Source organism: Vipera berus, assembly GCF_964194415.1.
Source record: "Vipera berus genome assembly, chromosome: 1".
In the NCBI taxonomy this organism is placed as follows: Eukaryota; Metazoa; Chordata; class Lepidosauria; order Squamata; family Viperidae; genus Vipera; species Vipera berus.
The window spans coordinates 276,427,162-276,453,276 of NC_138202.1; the positions used below are offsets into that span (position 1 = coordinate 276,427,162).

General features: G+C 39.9%; 1 protein-coding gene across 3 annotated transcripts in view; it reads right to left on the reverse strand.

Moving 5' to 3' along the window:
• CNKSR3 (CNKSR family member 3) overlaps positions 1–26,115 on the reverse strand; it is a 78,251-nt gene that overhangs the window by 18,258 nt on the left and 33,878 nt on the right. Inside the window, exons 3-6 of one of the 3 annotated variants that reach the window (XM_081346779.1) lie at positions 17,985–18,187; positions 11,712–11,799; positions 8,483–8,524; positions 454–573 (exon numbers count right to left, since the gene is read on the reverse strand). In XM_081346779.1, the coding sequence (XP_081202905.1) occupies positions 454–573; positions 8,483–8,524; positions 11,712–11,799; positions 17,985–18,187 (453 nt within the window). Of the gene's footprint in view, positions 1–453; positions 574–8,482; positions 8,525–11,711; positions 11,800–12,930; positions 13,482–17,984; positions 18,188–26,115 lie in introns of those variants that run through there. The other 2 variants (XM_081346781.1, XM_081346780.1) reach the window with 2 other exon arrangements.

Sequence of the window (26,115 nt, forward strand, 5' to 3'; positions counted from 1 at the left end):
AGATAAAGAATTAAAGCTTTTATATTTCAGATTGCAATATAAACTAATTGTTAAAACTAATTAAGAGGATGCTTGCTCTCTCTCTCAGCTCAGTCTAAATACAATAAACAGGAACGTCCATGGGTCTCTCTCTCTCTCTCTCTCTCTCTCTCTCTCTCTCTCTCTCTGTGTGTGTGTGTGTGTGTGTGTGTGTGTGTGTGTGTGTGTGAGAGAGAGAGAGAGAGAGAGAGAGAGAGAAATGTCAAGATGGTGGTCCACACCTTTTCATATGTGCATACATGTTGTGGACAAAATGCATATAAAACTGGGCAGGATTTCAATTATAGCTTCCATCTTGACTTTCTTTTTCTCTTTCTGCTTGGGGAAAATAAATTAGACTTTGTTACTTTAAATAAACTTTGAAGTAGTAGCTGGGAGCAATTTAGAAATGTACAGAAAAGCAAAAATTCTTACCAAGCCTTCCCCAGGTTTGATATTGTTTAAGTGAACTTCTTCAAGACAGGCACCCTGACTCATCAATGGATCAGTTGTTGTCCTGATTGTCTTATCACAGATTCCATTCAAAACCTTCGACTAGAAAAGAATAAGAACATGTTTTACACATTATTTCGGGAGGTGGGGTGGGGGTCTCATGCACAGTCCCTCCGACAAAGAAAAAAACACCTAAATTAAGAATTGCTGCTTTCGTGCCAATTCCACAATCATAAGATACAGTAGCTGCTCTGAGTTAACTTTCACTGGGTAAGAAAGCAATAGTAATAGCACTTAGATTTATATACCGCTTTACAGTGCTTTACAGCCTTCTCTAAGTAGTTTACAGAATCAGCAACCTTGACCTGGTCAGAATCAAACTGCTGAACTGCTAGCAGCCAGCAGTCAGCAGAAGTAGCCTGCAGTACTGCATTCTAACCACTGCGCCACCTGCAAGAACTTTATTTCAAACTAAAAATTCTATAGACATAATTCAAGCCTCCCCTTCATGGATTACTGCCTTGTCGTGGCGAAGGGGCTTGCGTAATTCAATGAAGCTATGAGCTATGCCGTGCAGGGCCACCCAAGACGGACAGGTCATAGCAGAGAGTTCTGACAAAACGTGATCCACTGGAGAAGGAAATGGCAACCCACTCCAGTATCTTGCCATGAAAACCCTATGGACAGTACCAAAAGGCAAAACGATATGACGCTGGAAGATGAGCCCCTCAGGTCGGAAGGCGTCCAATATGCTACTGGGGAAGAGCAGAGGGCTAGTACTAGTAGCGCCAGAAAGAATGAAGCGACTGGGCCAAAGCCGAAAGGACGCTCAGCTGTGGATATGTCTGGTGGTGAAAGGAAAGTCCAATGCTGTAAAGATTCTTTCTCCATAGGAACCTGGAATGTAAGATCCATGAATCAAGGAAAGCTGGACGTGGTCAAACAAGAGATGACAAGACTAAACATTGACATCTTAGGTATTAGCGAACTAAAATGGACAGGAATGGGTGAATTTAATTCAGATGACCATCAGGTATACTACTGCGGGCAAGAATCCCTCAGAAGAAATGGAGTAGCCTTCATAGTCAATAAAAAAGTAGGAAAAGCAATACTGGGATACAACCCTCAAAATGACAGAATGATCTCAGTTCGAATCCAAGGCAAACCATTCAATATCACAGTAGTCCAGGTCTATGCCCCAACCACCAGTGCTGAAGAGGATGAAATTGACCGGTTCTATGAAGCCTTACAGCACCTTATAGAACTAACACCCAAAAATGATGTCCTTATCATCATGGGAGATTGGAATGCTAAAGTAGGAAGCCAAAAGATAACTGGAATAACAGGCAAGTTTGGCCTTGGAGTACAAAATGAAGCAGGGCACAGGCTGATAGAATTTTGTCAAGAGAATACGATGGTCATAGCAAACACTCTTTTCCAACAACCCAAGAGACGGCTTTACACATGGACATCACCAGACGGTCAACACAGAAATCAGATTGACTATATGCTCTGCAGCCAAAGATGGAGAAGCTCTATACAGTCAGTAAAAACAAGACCAGGAGCTGACTGTGGCTCAGACCATGAGCTTCCTGTTGCAAAGTTTAGGCTTAAATTAAAGAAAGTAGGGAAAAGCGCTAGGCCAGTCAGGTATGAATTAAATCATATCCCTGTTGAATATACAGTAGAGGTGACAAATAGATTTAAGGAATTAGATCTGATAGACAGAGTGCCTGAAGAACTATGGACAGAGGTTCGCAACATTGTACAACAGGTAGCAACCAAAACCATCCCAAAGAAAAAGAAATGCAAGAAAGCAAAATGGCTGTCTGAGGAAGCTTTGCAAATAGCTGAGGAAAGGAGGGAAGCGAAAGGCAAGGGAGAAAAAGAAAGATATGCCCAATTAAATGCAGAATTCCAAAGAATAGCTAGAAGAGATAAGAATGCCTTCTTAAATGAACAATGCAAAGAAATAGAAAAAAACAATAGAATAGGGAGGACCAGAGAGCTTTTCAAGAAAATTGGAGAGATGAAGGGAACGTTCCATGCAAAAATGGGCATGATAAAGGACCAAAATGGCAGGGACCTAACAGAGGCAGAAGAGATTAAGAAGAGGTGGCAAAATTACACAGAAGAACTATACAAGAATGAGCTTAATGTCCCTGATAATCACAATGAGGTGGTCACTGACCTCGAGCCAGACATCCTAGAATGTGAAGTGAAGTGGGCCTTAGAAAAGCTGAGCAACAACAAAGCTAGTGGAGGTGACAGTATTCCAGCTGAGCTATTCAAAATCTTAAAAGACGATGCAGTAAAAGTGCTACACTCAATTTGCCAGCAAATTTGGAAAACTCAACAGTGGCCACAGGATTGGAAAAGATCAGTTTACATTCCAATTCCAAAGAAAGGCAGTGCCAAAGAATGTTCAAACTATCGCACCATTGCACTCATTTCTCATGCTAGTAAAGTTATGCTTAAAATTCTACAAGCTAGACTCCAGCAGTATGTGGATCGAGAACTACCAGAAGTACAGGCATGATTTCGAAGAGGCAGAGGAACTAGAGATCAAATTGCTAACATACGCTGGATCATGGAGAAAGCTAGAGAGTTCCAGAAAAACATCTACTTCTGCTTCATTGACTATGCTAAAGCCTTTGATTGTGTGGATCATAACAAACTCTGGCAAGTTCTTAAAGAGATGGGCATACCAGACCATCTTATTTGTCTCTTGAGAAACCTATATGTAGGCCAAGAAGCAACAGTGAGAACTGGACACGGAACCACTGATTGGTTCAAAATTGGGAAAGGAGTCCGGCAAGGCTGCATACTGTCGCCTTGCCTATTTAACTTATATGCAGAGCACATCATGAGAAAGGCAGGGCTAGATGAATCAAAAGTTGGAATTAAGATTGCCGGAAGAAACATCAACAACCTAAGATATGCAGATGATACCACTCTAATGGCAGAAAGTGAAGAGGAACTAAAGAGCCTCTTGTTGCGAGTGAAGAAGGAGAGTGCAAAATGTGGGTTGAAACTAAACATTAAGAAAACCAAGATCATGGCATCTGGCCCCATCTATTTGCTATAAAAGCAAATAGATGGGGAAGAAATGGAGGTAGTGACAGATTTTATTTTCCTGGGCTCCAAGATCACTGCAGATGGGGACTGTAGCCAAGAAATTAAAAGACGCTTGCTCCTGGGAAGGAAAGCCATGGCAAATCTAGACAGCACACTAAAAAGCAGAGACATCACCCTGTCAACAAAAGTGCGTATAGTCAAGGCTATGGTCTTCCCAGTTGCAATGTATGGCAGTGAAAGCTGGACCATAAGAAAGGCTGAGCGCCAAAGAATTGAAGCCTTTGAACTATGGTGCTGGAGAAGACTCCTGCGAGTCCCTTGGACTGCAAGGCGATCAAACCGGTCAGTCCTAGAGGAGATCAACCCTGACTGCTCTTTAGAAGGCCAGATCCTGAAGCTAAAACTCAAATACTTTGGCCATCTAATGAGAAGGAAGGACTCACTGGAGAAGAGCCTAATGCTGGGAAAGATTGAGGGCAATAGAAGAAGGGGACGACAGAGAATGAGGTGGCTGGATGGAGTCACTGAAGCAGTAGGCGTGAGCTTAAATGGACTCCAGAAGATGGTAGAGGACAGGAAGGCCTGGAGGAACATTGTCCATAGGGTCGCGATGGGTCGGACACGACTTCGCAACTAACAACAACAAATTCAAGCCTTTTGTAATTTTGGACAGAAACAATCCAAAATGCACAAGCCTGGAATACAATAAAAAATATTGTAGAGGAGAAGAAAATCCTCTGGGTCAAATGATAATATATAGGCTGAGCCCAATTAACCTGAAAACCCTGAATTAATCAGGAGATTCTCCTCTCCTGTATTTAAGTCAGCTTTCCCTTCCCGATGCCCACCAGATGTACTAGGAATTTCCAATCAGCAGGAACAACAGCTAGGAATTACTGGATTTGCAATCTCATCAGATAGGGAGAAAATCAAGTTAGAGAAGAACATTTTCCAAAAATGTGGTCACCAACATTAACCAAAAAAATATGCTCTGATTTTATCACCTAGGCATCAAATCTAGAGAAAAAATATCAGTCTAATTATCTTAGTGATTATTTGATTGTAGGATCTATTTCTTAAAATAAGTGAAGAAAATCCAATATTAAGCATTTAATACGCATTTAAATAGAATTTAAAAAAATAGAATTTAAAAGTATTTTTGTTTGAGTTGGCAATGTTAATATTTAGGTTTTAACATTTATTGTATTTACTTATTTTAAAAATAATGAGATGATAAGTTGTCTTGGATTCCCAAATATGGATGCATATTTCAAATGAAAAGAACATTTTATTGCCTTGTTTGGAATCCCAAACTTTTGGCTCAGAGATGCAAACTTAACAATATGGTGGTGGGGGTGGGAATCAAAATTAGAGCAAACTGAACCTGGTTAGAGAGAAGCTGATTTAGAAAGACACTAGAGAACAAAGTCTTCCCATTGTAGAATGTTGCTATTGTGATCTCTGCTTCTCAATTGCTATTTACTTCACTTCAGCTGGATATGTACAGCATGAAATGGGGGGAAAAAAGTCAAACTTCTTCCTTCCATCAAACACATAGTTTACAATTTTTTTTTAAAAAAAAGTACAATCACAGATCAAGATCACAAAGAAAATCCCTTCCCTTCCCCACTCTGTACATATATTGAAGGGCTAAGCTATTAATATATTATTCTTTCCTCTAGACACAAGTCTTTCCTTCTGAACTAAAAAGTTCTCCCAAACTAAGTTGAGAGAGAATATTAACAGTCATAGAATGCTCGGTTGAAGGTTCCAAGGAGAATTTTCTTCCTATCAAGTAACAAGGAAAAACAGTCATGGGGGTGGCACAGTGGTTAGAATGCAATATTGCAGGCTAACTCTGCCTACTACCTGCAGTTCGATTCTGACTGGCTCAAGGTTGACTCAGCCTTCCATCCTTCCAAAGTTGGTAAAATGAGGGCCCAGATTATTGGGGGCAATATGCTTACTCTGTAAACTGCTCAGAGAGGGCTGTAAAACACGATGCAGTGGTATATACGTCTAAGTGCTATTGCTAGCCAAGAGCATTGGAACGTGACGGCTGCAGCGGTCAGGGAAATGAAAATATGTTTGACACAATTGTAGAAGTAGGTATAGGAAGGAAGGACCAAGAGACAGTCTTCTCAAGAGAATGCATTTTTGCACAATCAACAAACACAATGTTTATCATTCAGAACTGTTTCCATATCACCTCAAATTTTAAAAGGATGCAAAGGTTACATATGTATGAGCCAAAAAAGGATAAAATCAATGGAATGAGGCTACAATTACTCAATTGGCTTGCAAACAAAATTTCACTCAAGGAAACTAGAGGAAAAGCATCAGAGTAACACTACACTTCAGATGTTTCATTTTCTCTTAAATGCAAATTAATAATGTTGGATCTGTGTGTACAGGTGCACAATTATATGCAGGAACGTTTATGGACAAATCATTTGAAAATTGAAAAATTAAATATTGCCAGTCATAAAAGGAATATTGTAACCACAAAGTAAAAACAAACAAACTTTAAAGATCCTAGTAAAACATTATTTCAGAAAATCAAGGAATAACCAAGAAGAGGAATAAGTTCTGAGATCTGTTGAGGTCAATTTATAAATACAAACATCCCAAAAGTTAAAGAAAAGATACTCCTTTTATTTACAGCCCACTATAGCAAATCAGTGCAATCACCTTACATGCACGTCTCCACTGTCAGTCAGCATAATCTATTATTCCCAATCATCAATCAACTGAAATTCTCCAAGACTTATCTAATACTTATCCAGCCTTGTATTTCCAACTTCTCCTTACTATCAGTACCCAGTTTTTAATTCTTATTCACCAATATGTACATGTAATTTCAAATCTAACACTGTATTGCTGCAAGTTCCACCTCCATAATTTATTAGAGGAACGGCATTTATCTGTGTCTTATATCTAGTACAAACAATTACAGCCTCAGTAATATTCACTTCTGGCATCTCATATTGCAAAAGCCAGGAACAGTATACACAAATGTTGTTTGAATCTGACTAATAAGCTTGACTTACCTACTATTTGGGAGAATTGTCCCAATGCCATAACCCAGAGGTAGGCAACCTTGGCTCTTTTATGACTCGTGGACTTCCAACTCTCAGTATTCCTGAGCCAGCCATGCTGGCTCAGGAATTCTGGGAGTTGAAGTCCACGAGTCATAAAAGAGCCAAGGTTGCCTACCCCTGCCATAACCCATCACAGCTTCTCCCTTGTGGGGAATGTTACCACTGATACAGGAAGAGTGTTAGAAATACATCTAAAGCTCCAACCCAACATACACTCTGACACTAATTAAACAATCATGGCTACTAGACCAGAAAGGGATATGGGGCAGTGAAAAGGAGCCAGTGAGTTGGATGGACATGCTTTGTAAGCTATAAGCTTCTCATGTTGTTAGAACACAGTTGTTGAAAGCAATTACATTTACACACACGCACATACACCAAACAATATTACTATAAAAAGTAAGAGTATTGAAAGAACCATAATGCATAAATAGAAGGGCGTATGGATTTTTTTACGGAGGGTAATCAACAATTGTTCTGTTTTGAATGGAGGTGTGAGTATTTTTAGATACTGTGAATTCCTCACCATCTATCTGGCAGGCGGAAGGTCTTATCAAAGTACACAGCCTGATTCATGTCAAAAGGAGGAAGCAATGATTTAACCATTACAAAATATTGAATGCAGGTCACTGCATCCCTATTCCAGTCACAAGACTGTCTCAAACGTATTTGGAAAATTCTCCTTTCAAATCAATTCTGATTCAAAAGAGCATTTTTCTACTGTTGTAATGTACTGTCGTGTATTCCCGTTAAAAAAACTATCTCCAGAACTGTGAGCTCTGCTCTGAAGCAAAACTGTTCACCTCATACTTCTATTGGAGACCCCAAAACAGAGTGCCCACACCATATCAAAGTAACCCTTTGCACTAGCAATTGTATGCAAGGCAGTGATTAAAAAAACAAACAAACCAGAATTCTACTCCACCTATATTAATGATACTATTCATTGAGATTTATATGCCACTGCAGTCCAGAGAGACTCTGAATGGCTAATATTCCCTTATTTCAGTAAGAAGTTTAAAACAATAAAGCCATTTGACCAAAGAGCCACAGCAAGAGAAACAATTACAAAGACAACTATGGCTACCGAAAGAACAATAAGCATCCAAACACAACCCAGGCTGGTGGTTCCCAACTTACAGCACATCCATGGTTTTATTAAAAAGCCAGGTTTGACAGCTCTGCTGAAACTCAGCAGGGTCGAGCAGATTGAAGGAAGAGCAGAAACAATGCAAGCCGACAAGCATCTTTCATTTGCTTGCTCTGTGGGTCAGATTACAAGCAGCCTCCATTGTTTTCCATTTCCTGACCTGAAATTTCTCTACTCACACAGAAAAGGAATATAAACGCAAACTCCCTTTCCGATGGGCCAATATCCTTCATATTCAACCTTGGTGCAGTTAGTCATGAGTCTTTCAAATGACAGGATAGGAATCTATATGCATTTCTTTGGGAAACAAAAAAAGATGCCATCAGCTGAGCTGCAATCCAGACTTGTATTTGCATTTTGGAACAGATGAAAACCAAACTGAATCATCAGCAAAAAAAAGCATGTAGGGGAATGCTTGAATGTACCCTCTGCTTTGTCCCATTTTTAGCCTTCAACTAGGCAAGCTACGTATCAAAACAGGGCTTTTGGATCATCCAAAAATAGTTTGGACTTTCTCATTTTAGGCGATTAGATAAGCCTGGAAACTATGCAATAAGGAGCCATAGATGCCTGCTGTTCCTATTGGGCTTCATAATAAGTAAAGCTGCTTTCAATCATAAAAAAAAAGTCCTTAACAGAAAGGAATTCAAAAAATGAGTTAAACATAAACATTTATACTTACAACATTGAGAACTTTATCTTCCATTTCAGCTACAAGGCAGTCCTTTAAAAAGAAAAGAACGTATTCTATTACTGGAAGATCCTTATATAGCATCAAACTGTAATTTTGATTTGATTGACTTGTACAGTCAGTAAAATATTTCTGGAGCATAGAGGGCAATGCAAAAGCTTTTTTTTTTAAACAATGATCCAAAAATCTAATTCTCTGCAGAAGCCTCAGCAAGTATCTTAATTATTGGTTTCGAAGTGTTTTTATAAGCCTTTTAACAAAGCTTTTTCTCACATAAAATAGTTGGTTAAAGAAACATAAAGTTAAACTACTAGTTCCTCAATAGACTGACAGCTTAAAATCAACCTTGTTGATTTTAAGATGTGTGGACTTCAACTCCCAGAATTCCTCAGACAGACAGCATGCTGGAAGTTGAAGTCCACACATCTTCAAATTGACACGGGTGAGAAACACTGCTGTAAGTCAAAGGGAAGCATCAATAAAGGAGAATACCTGCAGCTCAGGGCTGAAATGAGGGTCCTTGGTGGTCTTTGAACTTGGTTGTTTTCTTGCAGACGTTCCATTACCCAAACTAGGTAACATTCCAGGGTTTCAAAAGCAAGTATTTCTCAATTCTATCCAGAGACGCTAAGGAACGATCATGACAACTGAACAAGGCACTCAATATGACACGTAAGGTATGTGCCCTACAACTACAATAAAGCCTGTCCATCTTTTGAACACACAATGTAAAAAAAACCTTAATGTAAAAAACAATGATTGGCATCCAAATAAAAGCCTCTTGTGTGTGCAAATCATCCTCCTGCTTAAAAATGATGGGAAGCAGCTTCAGTGATTCATTGCCAAATCCCACTAGATTGAGAAGATCTGATGGCTGATCAGGCAAGATTTGCTAGTTGAAGGACACTGGGAAGTAATGGGAAGCAAGCAAGGGGTAGGAAGGTCATCTATTAGTTATGTAGATTTCCAACTAAAGTTTTCTGCATCCCATCCATCCAGCAGTGCTTCTATTGTCTTCATCTGTAGCTACAAAAATGTGATTCACAATGTATGCTCATAGAAAAGTGTTCGGCTTTGCAAATATTACCTGCAAAGACACTGAAAGGCTGAAAGGACAACATCCAGCAGTGTGAAAGTAAGCAAAGCATCATTTATTCCACAGGAGCAATGAAGAGTTAGAAGGAGTAGTTTACACTTTCTTCTCCTTTTAAGGAATGGTCTGAACCAGAATGGCAAAGTAGATGTGGTAGCAAGCACAAGACTTTAAGGTAGCATCCAACTAAGTGTTGCGCCCCAAGAGGTAAGACTTGTTGAATCATCAGAGATTTCTGTCACTGGAAGAGGAAAGTGGATTTGGGCGTGGGGTGGGGGGCTATTTTCCTTTCCCCTACTGCACATATAATATTCTGACAGCAGATTGGGGGGAGGGGGGGTAAAGAGATAAAAATAGTCTTTATTTCTTATTCCACTGGCAAAAATCTCACCTGGATGGCACTCTGTCAGCAGCCACCTCAATTGATTAGAAGTCAAACTAATTTATCTTGATCCAAGCAAGAAGAAGAAATGACGATGTCATTACTGGGAAAAGACCCTAAAGTATGCAGTTCTGGAAAGATGGCTTCAGCTGAGAATAGCTATACTCTTACCTATATTTAGAGCATAGTTTTTTTTTTAATCCTGTGTGTCTGCTGTAGAAAGTGAAAATATAGGCAGGGATGGCTGGGGAAAAAATAAATGTTACCAGCCACTAAATAGAGCAAAGCTACTGCTGCCCATAAGCCTCATACATCCAGAGACAGGTTTTAAACCCAGCCATGAGTTAAAATATTTATTTTTGGCTGTCATGTTAAGTCTGACTCTAAATTGTTTCTACATTTGAGTGCATCTCTTATTTCGTTCTGCCTTTCTTTTTGGATCAATATACAGGTAGTCCTCGACAACACTTTCTGTTGCTAAACAATACCATTGTTACGTGAGTTTACTCCATTTTATGGCCTTTCCTGCTACAATTTTAAGTGAATCGTGCAGTTGTTAAGTTAGTAACACAGTTGTTAAATAAATCTGGCTTCCCCACTGACTTTGCTTGCAAAAGGGGATCACATGACTCTGGAACACTGCAGCTGTCATAAATTCAATGTCAGTTGCAAAGCGTCCAAATTTTGATCACACGACCATGAGGATGCTGCAATGGTTATAAGTGTGAAAAACATCATGTCACTTTTTTTCAGTGCTGTTCTAACTTTAAATGGTCACTGAGGGAATGGTTGTAAGTCAATGGTTGTAAGTCAAGGAATGGTTGTATTCCACTTCTTGCTGCCTTCTGGGTATTGCTGTTTCATATCTCTTCTGGTTTTATAGACCCCACAACTACCGTACAAGTTGCTGCTAGGAAAAATGAGCATAAACTGCTATGTGTAGATTACTCAGGACTGAAACTGCCTTGTTTTACGACATGCCTCCTACCATTCTGGCCTTTTTTAAAAAAATTAAGAAGTAAAAATCTGGAGAAAATTATAATATGTGTTAAGCCCTTATGTTTTTATAAGCTCTAGAAGTGGAGGGCTACTAACAAATAATGGCTGCTGAGAATAGAATAGAATAGAATAGAATAGAATAGAATAGAATAGAATAGAATAGAATAGAATAGAATAGAATAGAATAGAATAGAATAATAGAATAGAATAGAATAGAATAGAATAGAATAGAATAGAATAGAATAGAATAGAATAGAATAGAATAGAATAGAATAGAATAGCTTTATTATCACTTTAAATGTATACTAATCGGCATACATTAAAATGAAATTTCATTGCATACAACTCTCAAAGGGTCACCACCTTCAATATACACTACATAAATATGACAAAAGAAGAATTTTTTTGCATATACCCACATATATAGAACATAGAGAAACAACATAGTCTGTTAGAATTAAAAAATCTAATAATGAACTTATAAATTCCTAAGTAACTAGTTACTAAAAAAAATCATTGTTAAAATAATAATATTAGCTTTGGGAGAGCACAACAACAAAACCAGGGAACAGTTTGAACCAAAGCTGCTTGATCTGATCATACAAATCCAAAATTCACATGTATCACTAAGCTGCTTATAAAATTATATTGCAATTATTTCTATACATCTACTGTTTTGCCTTCCTTTGGGAAATTTAGAAAGAGTAACAGCAGAGAAAGAGGACATGCACACTCTCTTAACTGACCTTCTGAACAGTGGTGGTAAGATCTAAGCACAGCTGAATGACTTTATTCTTTGTCACAGAAAAGTCAGCTATCCCAGTAAATGGAGTCCTGTGGTAAAAAAATAATAATGTACCTTTAAAGAAAGAAGAGGCCACACAACAACAGTCATTACTAGAAGCTTAGTTTGTATGACAGTGCTACTACGTGTTGATTATCATGAATTGATTTATGCAGGGTGATCTTATCACTTTTCACGGCTATTTACAATAGTTCATAATCAGTTGTTAAGTTAGTAACCGGGTTGTTAAATCAATCTGGTTTGCTGGTCAGAAGGTCGCAAAATGTGATCACATGACCCCTGAACACTGCAACCATCATAAATATGAACCAGTTGCATCTGAATTTTGATCACATGACTATAAGGTTGCTGCAATGGTTGTAAGTGTGAAAAACGATCATAAGTCAACTTTTTTCAATGCTATTGAACATGGTTACTACCTGTATTATGTGTGGTGAAAAGGAAGGCAGCTACTCCTAGTAATACAATATACATATCTGTGAAACACTGATCAAAATTTATGAGGCATTAACAGGGAGTTTACATAGATGAATAGGGAAAAACAAAAGTAAAAGCAATTGTTCTAGGAATGTTAATTATTATCTAAAAGCTAAGCTTGTTAAACTAAACTTCAGTTCAGATTAACAGTTATTTTTAAAAGTAACCAACTTAACACCTAATAACAAGAAAGTATCAATGCCACCCAGGGGAAAAGAAAGGTATTTTCTCATCCTGGTTAGAACAGGTTATAACCACAGTCTGTAACAGGGTGTTTTAAGAAGAAGAAACCTCTGACTGAGAAAAAATCTCTCCATCATCCTTGACCCAAGGAGCTGAATAAGCAATAGCTTTTTTACAAACATAAGATTCACATGGATGGTATCTGTCTGAGGTGGGAAGCTAAGCAATAATGGACTCTGTTTATTTTATTTATTTATTTTATTATATTTATATACCGCCCTTTCCCGAAGGACTCAGGGCGGTTTGCAGGGTAATTAAAACAAAAAATACAAAAGTTAAAAACAATTTAAAAAATTATATCCGTCCCTGAACAAATAAAACCCCAGTTAAAATTAAAATTAAAATTAAAATTCTGGATAACAGCTGGATAAGAGACTACAAAGACATCCCAGGCTTAAAGTTTACATTGGAAAGGAACTGAAATACAACCTCCATCTTACCCATAAAAAAAAACATCCAGAAGAGAGTGACAAACTATGTCCATGTTACTATCTATATGGAAATGCCCATGAGGTCACCAAATGTTGAGCCTAAGTTGAAGAAGTCTACTCACAGCATCCATCTTGAGTCAGTACTGTCCATTCTGACTGATTATGGCTTTCTGATCAGAGGTAATCTCCCACTACAATCTTCCAATGAATTACAGCCTCTTCCTATTTAAATCTTACTTCAGACCTCTCTATATGTGCCTACAGTTAAGTTTATATAGGCTACTCCAAAGCCCGTTAGGAAATCAATACATCTGACCACCATTAAATCAAAGACCACCATTCTTAAGTCTGAAATACAAGAATCAAAAAAGATTTTCATTGGAAGTAGCCCACCATAAACACAGCTATTATCATGACGTGAACCCAAGTGACAGGATAATATTTAGAAGGAATGACACATTTCACAAGCCAAATTCCTCTCTGTTCTCTGGTCCATATTTACATACAAAATTTCCTGATGTTGAACATCTTGTTAATGAAGGGGAACTTTGTATAGTACATTTTACTTTCATAGATTCCAGGTTCAAATGTGGGAGCATTTGTTGAAACTGGGAAACTAAAGAAGTGTTGCCAGTCAGCAAAAGACACATACTGAACAACAACAACCTTTGATAGAACGAAGATTCTGAAGAGGCTGCATTAAAGCTTGTGGCATTACAACTCAGTGAAAAAAGGAGAGGCTATGTTTGCAATAGGTAGCCAATATAAATCAAGGGAAGAAAAAAAAGAAACAGACAGAAACATTGGGGAAAAGGGGAATCCAGCAGAAAATAGTAGCTATTTGTAGTACATGTCTGTTTACTTGGTTATAAGCTCTTTTTATGTCATTTCATGGGTATCACGAAAGGTATATAATATCAGCTCAGCTGGGTGGCTTAATGGTGAAATGAACCTTCCTCCACTAACAAGAGTCCTTCAGCCTAATATAATTGAGAATCTACAATTGAGTAATCTCCCCATCTTGCAGGAATCCTTAATGTTCTAACAAGTGCTTCCCTGCCAGCAATATATCCAGGGTATTTCATTCCTTTACCCAAGCCAGTGTTTCTCAACCTTGTCGATTATAAGCTGTGTGGACTTCAACTCCCAGAATTCCCCAGTTGAAGTCCACACATCTTCAAATTGACAAGGGTGAGAAACATTGCTCTAAGGCTGGGGTCTTCAAACTTGGCCCTTTGATGACTTGTGGACTTTCAACTCCCAGAATTCCTCAGCCGGTCACGCTGGCTGAGGAATTCTGGGAGCCGAAGTCCACAAGTCATCAAAGGGCCAAGTTTGAAGACCCCTGCTGTAAGCCAAAAGAAAGGGAATTATCAATAAAGGAGAATATTTGCATCTAGGGTTGAAATGAAGGGTCCTTGGTGCTCTCTGAGCTTGGTTGTTTTCTTGCAGAGATTTCATTGCCCAAACTAGGTAACATCACTGATGTGCAACACTGATTATGTTACGTTAGGGTAAAGAAACGTCTGCAAGAAAACAACCAAGCTCAGAGAGCAGCAAGGAGCCCTCAAAGAGAAGGGTTTTCTAACCCTGTCCCCAGACTTTATTCGCTCCCAAATTATGCATTAAAAGCAGCTAAAAATGCTCTCACTGCCACAGCACCACCAAATGCCTCTCACTCAACATTTTCACATAAGAACAAATGATTCTGACTGATCTGTGGGACAAAGTAAACAAAGACGAACACTTGGCTAGGCTAGAGACGAAAACATCACTTATCTCTTGGCAGCAAAACCAAGGGATACAAATTAATGAACGCCAACATCCACTGTGCGTGTGTTTGGTTTGAAAAGTCAATTCTGATAGTAATTTATGCAATTTATGAGCAGCCCACTGAACTGCAAGGTCCTACATTAAAATACAAAGTTATTTTTTAAGGACAGTATTTGTATTTAATCTCACTCTAAAATAGAATTGGGTTGGAAAACAAAAGCCCTTTTTTTAGAGAGCCAGTCACCTGATTCTCTCAGTATCTGCAGGAGAGGTCAAGGCAGAGACAAAATCAGCCTGGGAGGTAGAGACGGCATATGAGCTGTCTTTCATCCTGTGGAAGCATCTATCTCCTTATAAATCCAGGGAAAACAACTGTACCGGGAAGCTTCCAACGCACTAAACCAGACATGTCAAACATAAGGCCCGGGGGCTGGATGCGGCCCATGAAGTGGTTTCATGCGGCCCGCGAAGCTATCCTGGAAACAGTGAGGGAACGGCCCCCTCTGCCTTGGCCCAGAGACCCTCCTTCTGCCAGAGACCCTGAAATCTGTCCCACTGCTGCCCAGGCCCGCACAGGCACCCTTGATGTGAACGATGTAGAGCTGGTCACGCCCACCCAGTAGTCCATATGCACTCTAGCCACGCCCACCCAGTAGGCCACACCCACCCTGGCCATACCCACCCGGCCACCTGAGGGCAACCGCAATGCTGATGCGGCCCTCAATGAAATTGAGTTTGACACCCCTGCTCTAAACTAAAGGTGGGGAGTCTGCTCTCATGTAGCAGCCATCCTGCTAGAAATGGCTGCTCTGAAATCCAGAGAAAGAAAAACATGGAGTCCTTAGTGCAGAATTCACCAACCTTTTCATGCTGGCGACCCAGAGGGAAAGGGAGCAGGTGGGAAATTTGTGCGCACATGTGAACAGGGCTGCGCGTGAACAGGGCCGCACGCACCTGCACAGGGCTAGCAGACCTGTTTGTGCATGCATGCAGGCGCTAGCCACCACCGCTGCTAGCGCAAACAGCTCTGTGATCTCTAGCGCCAGTGGGGGTGAGTGTGCGCATTCACATGTGTGCGGCCTGGCCAGCCTGTCCCGCCACCCGATGGCCAGTAGCCCATGGCCGGACATTGGTCACGGATCGTAGGTTGGGGACCTTTGCCTTAGTGCTCTCTGAGTTTGGTTGTTTGCTTGTAGGGATGAATGCCGCCTGTCCCCTTGGCTTTAGTTTGTATTTAAGTCTTCTTAATCTTATCTCCTTTCATATTTATATTTTTACTATTTTGGAAGCTACCCAGAGTTACTGTATTGGTGAGATGGGCAGCATATACATTTAATAAATAACTAGTTATCCAACTATGTAACATCATCGGTACTAGTGAGTGTGAGGTTTGCTCCATGTATATATACAATATATACACTTCCTCCCACTTCCCACTGGTGTGTGTGTGTGTGTGTGTGTGTGTGTGTGTGTGTACACAGAAAAAAGAACATACTTCAAAATGCAAAGCTAAAGGTATTTCCCTGAAGCCCCTTTGTACTCAAACAGCAGTTTTATGTGAGTGACAAACTGAATGGGCCCCCTGCTTCTGCACTAGTTAAAGTGATGGATTACAACTTGGGAGACCAGGATCAACTTTTCATTCATCTATGAAATTCAACAAATGATCTGATGCAGGACATTTTTCTCTCAGCATAAATTGCTTCAGAAGGCTCTTGAAAGGACAAAATGATGTGTGCAGTTTGGATTTGAAGCAATCAAAGTGCTAAGGATTAGCACCGGGCCCATGCTGTACTGTTTTTGCAGCTCCTTGAAGGAGATATAACTTTTCCTGGGCTGATAAAAGTTTGGGCCTCAGAAAAGTTTGAGTTAAGGATATTCTTAAACTGAACTATTTTCCTAAGCTTGCAAAGCTGCTGCAAAAGCTGAGGAAAAGAAGCAGTTCCTTTAAGGCAGGGGTGTCAAACTCAATTTCATTGAGGGCCGCATCAGCATTGTGGTTGCCCTCAGGGGGCCGGGTGGGTATGGCCAGGGTGGGCGTGGCCTACTGGGTGGGCGTGGCTAGAGTGTGTGTGGCCTACTGGGTGGGCATGGCCAGCTCTACATCATTTGCATCAAGGGTGCCTATGGGGGCCTGGGCAGGAGTGGGACAGATCTGAGGGTCTCTGGCAGAAGGAGGGTCTCTGGGCCAGGGCCAAGGCAGTGGGGGCCGTTCTCTCACTGTTTCCAGGATGGCTTCGCGGGCCACATGAAACCACTTCGCGGGCCGGATCTGGCCCCCGGGCCTTGTGTTTGACATGTCTGCTTTAAGGGATTACCAGAAGGTACAGCAAGGTAACTTGATGCCAGATCTGAACTAGCATTGTCTGCTTCGCCTCCAAATATTGCACACCAATAAGTTTATTGAATGTTAATTTTTCTGTCCTTGGTTATGTCATACTGTGGTTATGTCTTACTGTAGTCTAATCTTTGAATATTGCTTGCAATCACAAAAATGCAAGCATACTTCTCTGCTTGCAGAAGAACATTTCAGCCTTCTAGATACGTAGGTAGGTACGTAAGTAGACAGACAGGTAGAAAGGAAGGAACAACAAAGATGACCCAAGTCTGGGAACAAAGTTCAACTGAAGGACATCCTGGAATCTCTCTCAGAATGTCTCTCCTCTACATTTCCAGTCTCACAAGCTGGAAGATAGCACAAGAGGTTCTGTGCTATCTAAAGGCAGAGTGGCAGGATCTTCTCACTGTCATCTTCCACTGCAGTTGTCACTACACTGTAATCCACAATATTAGCTAGAAAGTAAAGAAAGACATTTCTCCCAACATATTTCTCTTTAGGCCTCTGACTTGGTTCCTTTCATGCCCCGGTGAGGGAACAGGCAATCCAGGCTGCAATTCTGCATCTTCTCATCTGGGAACAATCACCACTGCACGCAATCATGCTGCCTTCTGAATATTTCTGTTTAAGAATAAATTGCAAAATGTAAACCAGCCTGGTTACCATAATAAGGAATTTGGTCGCTTATAGGTGACCTGTGTTTAAAAAAAGGGAATCCAAGGGAGATTAATATATATATATATATATATATATATATATATATATATATATATATATATATATATATATATATATATATATATTTCTTTTGGCTCACTCAAATATCTGCCTTGGCAAAAAGATGGGCAAAGAGGAAAAAAAAACATCTTACTACTAAGCCAAGAATATATCAACCCCTAGACACATGAATTACCTCCTTGTTTGCTGAGTTTAACAGCATACTGACTCTTACCTGTCCAACCATGTCAGCAGAGCCTTAGCAGCACCAATGAGTTCTACCACGGAGGTAAGGAATTCATTAGGAGGTTTACGTGAGCTATTTCCATCATAGTTTGAACTCTTCCTCCGGGTGCCAATGTAGTTTTGCAGATTGTTGGATGCAGCTCGTAACTTAAGAATCAAGTTCTTCATGTTGTCCGTTTCAAGGCCATAATTCTACAGAGAAGAGAATAATTTTTAAAATGAGTGTCCTTGGTCTCTCATAATGTTCACTGAGCGCCCAAGGTGGAAGCAAAGGTAGATTATCAGGAGGCACATATAACGCTCCATAAACCTGCATACAGGTAGTCCCCAATTTACAACAGTTTATTTAGTGAACATTCAAAGTTACAACAGCACTGAAAAAGTGACTTGTTTTTCACACTTAACAACCACTGCGGCATCCCCATGGTCACATGATCAAAATTCAGGACACTTGGCAACTGACATGACATATGACTGTTGCAGTGTCCCAGAGTCACGTGATCAGGTGTGACCTTCTGACAAGCAAAGGCAACGGAGAAGCCACATTCACTTAACAACCGCAATGATTAACAACTGCAATCATTAACCGCAATGATTAACAACTGCAATGATTCACTTAACAACTGTGGCAAGAAAGGCTATAAAATGGGGCAAAATTCACTTAACAACTGTCTCGCTTAGCAACAGAAATGTTGGGCTCAGTTGAGGTTGTTAAGTTGAGGACCACCTGTATTTTTATTTGGTCAGGGAGGATTTAAAGGAAAGGTCCATGGTTACCCAGTGAGCACTTTAGTAATTCTTTCCTCCTCTAGAGCAGTGGGCCCCAACCTTTTGGGCACCAGGGACCGGTTCCGTGGAGAGAGGGTTTTCCGTGGACCGGAGGGTGCGTGGTTTTGTGTGCTGCCTGCATCTCGCGGATGGGGCTTTTCTTGTTTGTGCAGACCAGTTGCTGGCATGCCACGGCCCGGTACTGCTCCACAGCCCTGGGATTGGGGACCCCTGCCCTAGAGGAACTGAGCTCAGTTGTCTTTAATGAAACTTCGAATGCAAGAGAATCCCTTCTGTTCTCAGCCAGAGGACTAAGAATTCTGAGACGGCACACAAACCATCCTAAAACTGATAAAAATTAAAGCTGTGCTGCCTTCCCCAGATTCAAAGGGGAAACATTTCTTTGGAGTGCTAATGGACATATAAGTACAGGTAGTCCTCAACTTACAGTAGTTCATTTAGTGACTGTTCAAAGTTGCAACGGTATTGAAAAAAATGACTTATTAGACATGGGAAGGCCTGGGGGGAAAAACTGGAGAATTTGGGGGGGGAGGTTTTTTCCCTTTTTTTCCAAAAGCCTTTTGGAAACAAATGGAGAAAAAAAACGATTTTTCCCAATTTTTCCAGTTTTGTACCCAGGCTTTCCCATCCTAACTTACATTTATGACTGTTGCAGCACCCCCATGGTCACATGATTTGCATTCGGATGCATGACAACTGACTCATATTTACGACAGTGGCAGTGCCCCAGGGTCATGGGATCACCTTTTGCAACCTTCTCACAGGCAAAGTCAATGGGGAAGCCAGATTCACTTAACAACCGTGTTACCAGTTTAACAACTGCAGTGATTCATTTAACAATTGTGGCAAGAGACTTCTCTTGCCACAATTGTTAAATGAATCACTGCAGTCGTAGAATGGGGACAAAACTCACTTAAATTTTTTTCACTTAGCAACTCAATTATGGATGTAAGTGAAGGACTACCTGTATTATCTGAGTGCAACTCTTTAAGCGGTACACATCTTTTCCAACAACATGACTATAGCTGTCGGGAAGGGAGGCACAGATGTATGATTTACAGGAAAGATGCAGATCTGTTAAGATACCATGTGGCCACCCCTTAGACCAGGGATGCTGGCTTGGGAATTCTGGGAGTTGAAATCCATAAGTCTTAAAGCGGCCAAGTTGGAGGATCCCTGCCATAGAGACTGTGAAATACCATTTAGCCTTTGAAACCAAAGAACTGCACAGCTTACACTCAAAACCATCACATGAGCTGGTAATGAAACTTAAATCATGCATTTTCAGGCCTTCTACATGAATTGATTTGATATTTTAAAGCTGTTAATCTAATATCTACTTCCTTAGAAGGAAACTCCACTGAATTTAATAGGATTCACTTCTAAGCAATTATGAATAGGATTATCCTACCAAGTCAGCTGAAAATTACCAAGAGGGTGGGGGGAAATATTAGTTTTAATAACTCAATTAAAACCATACTTTTGATTGTCAATATATGCTATTCCAAACACTTGCTGCATTAAGTTTTTTTACAAATTAAATTTGTTGCAATTAAAATTTGTGTTTCTATTACTGCATGTCTCCATGCATATTATTACAGTCTGAATATTTCTATGCTCACATGAAAAGATGCTCACAAAGAAAGTTAGCTAAACACAAGCAACCAAAGTTAATTTAGTGCTAAAACTTTTCAGAAGTAGGAATGCCAATTAACTGATAACAATATTTTGGATAGAATACTCTCAGATTTATAGACATAGATTAATCACACATTCCCTCCCCCTCCCCCTCCCAAAAAATGCTGTGTCAGCATTATATTTTAAATTAGAGAAACTGATTTAAATAATTTCACAAAATTCTTTCAATCAATTTTTGATCATCCATGTGACCATAATTAAATTGCATTTCATGTATGATATTTAATTGATTGATCAATACACGCTGCTTCAGACACTCACATATGTTTAAACTCATCCCTGGAGGTTGAATTTAATCCTCTTAAGAGGATTAAAATAACGGTTATTAGTTCAAAATCAGGATCAGTTCTGTCACCCAAATTATTTTGTCTCAAACTACAAGAGGAGCCTCCATGAAAAATGAAAGAAAGTACAGGAATATGTTAAACAGAGAAAGTAATACTTACCATTTTTTCCTACCAAATTATGCATGTCTGCATACTCAAGTGCAAAGCATAAACATTAGAAAAACCACCTTAAACCAGTTTTAAAAATGTCTGGGGCATGTGGGCTGAAGCAGTAGGTTAATCTACAGGAACCCACTCCAACCAGTAATAATTGCACCAAGGAACAGTTAGGCACTAGGGGTTAACTATATAGCAATAGCACTTAGAGATTTATATACTGCTTCACAGTGCTTTACAGCCCCTCTCTAAGCGGTTTACAGAGTCAGTCTATTGCCCCCAACAATCTGGATCCTCATTTTACTGACCTTGGAAGGATGGAAGGCTGAGTCAACCTTGTTACAGTTAGCCTGCAATACTGTGTTCTAACCTCTGTGTCACCATGGCTATATATGGCCAAACAGAAGTTGCCTCTTTCCCCTTTGGCGGGATATCTTTACTACTGAGTTTGATCTTAATTTGATCCCGGTTTGTTCATTATGCGCACATGTACTGGCAAATGCATTTGCTAAAGTCTAAGTAATAAGTGAAAAAGAAACACAGCTAATCACGTAGAGAGGTTTAGATCTGAAGTTCACATTTGCTTGTGTATATAATTTTCCATCATTTTCATTTCACTTTATTACTAGTCATGCTTTCTGAGACTAGGCTTTCTTCAGGGTACAATTAAAAAGCAATAAAAGATAAAGATTCCCTTGAGTCAAGTCAGTTCCTTGTTATCTTACAAATAATATGTCCATGTAGTTTGCTTGGTATCAATTTGGAAGTAGTGTGCTATTACCATCTTCTAGAAAGTTGTTTACAACTTCCCAGGACAGCCTGCAGATTTGGGTCTTGTGGGTGGTCTCACATCCAAATAATAAGCAAATTATACTGCTTAGCTTTTTCTGTATTATCCAAGTGTGTTCAGGCTGTTATGGATTAAGAAATGAAAACACCCCAAACTGGATTGACCACATCCTCCAATCCTCTACCTAACCAAATTCTCTGATGGTAGTTCATCAGCACTCTGTTGGATCACTTTCTGGTTCACATGTCAATCATTCCCTTGCTTGCTTGACCTCCACACCAATGATGATTAATTAAGATGGAGTAACTTAGGCACAAAATGGTCTAAATTATTGCCAGAAGACACTTGAAGCTTTTTTCAATGATCAGATCTGCTGTCTCATCGTGCACCTGGTTCTTTAGAATTAAAAGATGACTAGGCATCATTGTCCCTACTGCTTGTCCCTACTAGGCATCATTGTCCCTACTAGGCATCATTGTCCCTACTGCTAAGCTTGTAAGCCGCCCTGAGTCTTCGGAGAAGGGCGGGATATAAATGGAATTAAAATAAAAAAAATAAAATAGCATCTCCTACATTACTTTTCTTAGAGAAAACTCCCTAGCTATCTCAGGACAATCAGCAAGTGAAACAGTTCACCTAGAACAGGGGTACGCAACCTTGGCTCTTTTATGACTCATGGACTTCAACTCCCAGAATTCCTGAGCCAGCTATGCTGACTCAGGAATTCTGGGAGTTGAAGTCCACGAGTCATAAAAGAGCCAAGGTTGCCTACCCCTGACCTAGAGTGACATTTGCAGAAAACAAACAAACAATGAATGAATGGTTGCACCATGGAATCATGTGAATAAGAGCGATGAAACAAATTTATTTCTTCATTTTTCCTGGGTCTACAGAATAGCAATAGCACTTAGACTTATATTCTGTTTCACAGTGCTTTACAGCCCTTTTTAAGCAGTTTACAGAGTCAGCATATTGTCCCCAACAATCTGGGTCCTCATTTTACTGACCTCGGAAAGATGGAAGGCTAAGTCAACCTTGAGCCTGTCAGGATCAAACTCCAGGCACATTCAGCCTGCAATACTGCATCCTAACCACTGCACCACCACTGGGCCACTGAGCCAGGACTCAGTTAACTCCCTTATGTTATCTATATGAAATTTCAGGAGTGATACCTCAGAAATGGAGTATCATCAGTATACAGGTGTTCAATTACAGACAAACCTGGAATTATATGGAGATACATCAGTTCTAGATGAGGCTGCCCTAACCTTGAAGATCCTTGCTTTGGGGACCCTCCTGTACCTGCAGTTACTGCTTGAGCAACTGTGTGGCCTTTTTCTGGAGGAGGACCCCCTAGGAAGTGATTCATGTTCTTATCACCTCAAGGTTAGATTATTGCAACAGTCTCTACATGTGGCTACTTTTGAAGATGGCCCAGAAGCTACAATTGATTCAAAACACAGTGGCGTGATTAGCAGATTCACCCATACTGAAGTCATTGATTACGAACAGGCTTCTGAGTCAATTCAAGGGACTGATTTTAACTTTTAAAGCATTAACAGGGATTGGCACCCATGTTTTAGCAGTCATCTTGACAAGAATCTCTGCTCAAGAATCAGCTTACCCTATGTATGTCCTGAGAAGGGCACTCCATGTCTCCAACCCATGTGAGTTAAAAAGCATGGAATCCTCTTTACGATGGGTGTCAAACTCGCCATGTCACGTGACGTGTTGTGACGTATCGCAACTTTTTTCCCATTGCTGGAGTTGGGGTAGGCGTGGCCTTTGCATGATGCAACTGGACCGCAGGCCGGCAGTTTGACACCCCTGCTCTATACCTTACTCCCTAAACCAGCTTTACTTGTATTTCATAACGGTTAAGATTGGACTCTTGGTATGAACTATGGAACTGGGCTACATTGGTAATTCTTTTGGATCTTGTTCCTTTATGGTTTTATTCTTTTAGTTTGGTTTTGTATACAGTACTATCTTGAGCCGTTTTGAATTAGGTCTATGTATTATATTAATATGAATATATAAATGGTGGTTGAGAGGAGAGAGAAAAAGGTTGTGCAGCATTCACATAGGAATAATGTGCGAAACAAGCACTTGAAATATCTCTAGGCTCTGTGGAGGACTTCATGCTCATGTTGATCTTCATGCTTTTCATGGTGAAAAGTCGGCAGAGTTTCAAGATGGAGTTTATATGCATGTCCTCAATCCACTGTGTGCAAAATACGCAATTTCTAAAAATATTTCCCCCCTTATTTATGTAGGCAGTTGCATAGCATATCTCACAAGCTCAATACACCTTTTCATCACACAGAGAAAAACACACACATCACTGGGAACACATGAAGGTCAAACATTCCTGTCTTGTTAATCATTAATCCAAGTAAGTGTGGATCAAGTTGCCTTTGACAGGGTTTCCGTAAAGCTTATTAGAAATTACCCAGGAATAATGCAGAGGACTGTAATGCAGCTTACCAGACAGGACAGTGAGAAGTGAACATTGCCTTCTAGTATTCAGTGTTTTAAAGGATAGCATGAAAAACAACCTGCACACAACGCAGTATTATTATTATTATTTAGCACTTACACAGCATTTCAAAGCTGCAGGCAGAACTGAGCGGTTTGTATTGTAGTCAGTGTTACAACAGTCAACCAGCCATCAGTGTACTGCTATTATTTCCACTCTCTCCTCCCAGGAGAATGAAACTAATTTTCCCTTAAGGCCATTTGTGGGTAAGTCGGGATTAACCAGCTAACACTCCAATCCTCTTATATTTCTCACAGAGGTTCTTAGAAGGTAGGGAGAATTATGTGGCCCTGACTTCTGTCTATCTAACTACCTACCTATCCACCCAGACATCAATTACCTTCAAGCTGATTTTTTTTATCAACTGCCTAGACGAGGGGTAGGCAACCTTGGCTCTTTTATGACTCGTGGACTTCAACTCCCAGAATTCCTGAGCCAGCATGGCTCAGCATGGAAACCTCTCCCTTTCCCATCAGCATGGCTAGCTCAGGAATTCTGGGAGTTGAAGTCCATGAGTCATAAAAGAGCCAAGGTGCCTATCCCTGGCCTAGACGATGAGTGACATCGAGATGAGCTCTTGACCATCTCATAACTAACTAAATCCAAGAACACTGCTTATTTTTCTGAAATTCTATTTCTCCAGCTAGAATGAGCATTGATAGGAAAAAATGCAAAATTTCTCTATGCGTATTAGGCAGATTTAACCTAAACAACATCAATTATTCAACCACCTTCAAAACAAATGAACAGGATACCTTGTTCATGAAGAACATTTGACAATACTTCTTCAAGAACTGATCTACCACTCACAAAACACTTCTCCAATGAATTCCGTGGCAGCAACCCTGGTGTCTTCTGAGCAGAAGATAAGAACATTTCAACATTTTAGGAGCTGGTCTTTCTTGCTGACCCAAGGAATATGAATCACAGAGTGGGTCTGACCGAACAGTAATCGTAGGTTTAGCACCGTGTTTCTCAATTTCTGCAACTTTAAGATGTGTGGATTTCAAACTGGCTGGGGGAATTCTAGGAGTTGAAGCTCACACATCTTGAAGATGCTATGGTTGAGAATGTAGATCAGGGGTGTGTGTGTGTGTGTGTATCAGAATTCATGAGGTATAGCATCTGGCTTCATATTATAGCATATAAAATGGCCCCATTTTATTTGTATAAATAAATTATTGTTCATATTTATATTTATAAATAAGTATGTGTGTGTGTGTGTGTGTGTGTGTGTGTGTGTGTAAAATGGGACCATTTTGTATATTATAATATGAAGCCAAATGCATATACTTCAAGAATTCTGCTTCCAACAGGACGTGGAATGACATTTTGACTAATTCTACCTAATGTATTAAGCAAGAAATTAATTGGCAAGGTCCAAACTGAAGAAGGAACACTACTTCGACAAATGTTAATTTCTTTTCACTTTATATCCCTGTTTAAAAAGTTGAACAGAAGAACGTCCTTAGGTATTATTCAAAGTAAGATTGTATTCAATAATTTCAGTAGTATCTATGATAGGCATATGTTTATTGTGTGACACTAAACTCCCTTACTTCAACATAGAGAGTAGTATTTATTGAGAATTGCCAGGTTAAATATGTTTCTTAGCATCCTTTAAAAAAAATTGTCTGCAACTGTATAACTGCAAGGAATGGGTCTGATTTAAGTCAATAGTTTTGCAAGCCTAATGCATCTGTTACAGCTATCTCTTTTTTTCTTTCCAGTCTATCAAGTGCAAATGATTACTGTCCTAGCCCTCTGAAGGCAATTTGCACAGGGAACCCAAAGCTCTGCCCATTTTAAGAAGAATACACTTAAATGCAAGAAGTGTTACATAATGAATGGAATGCAGCCG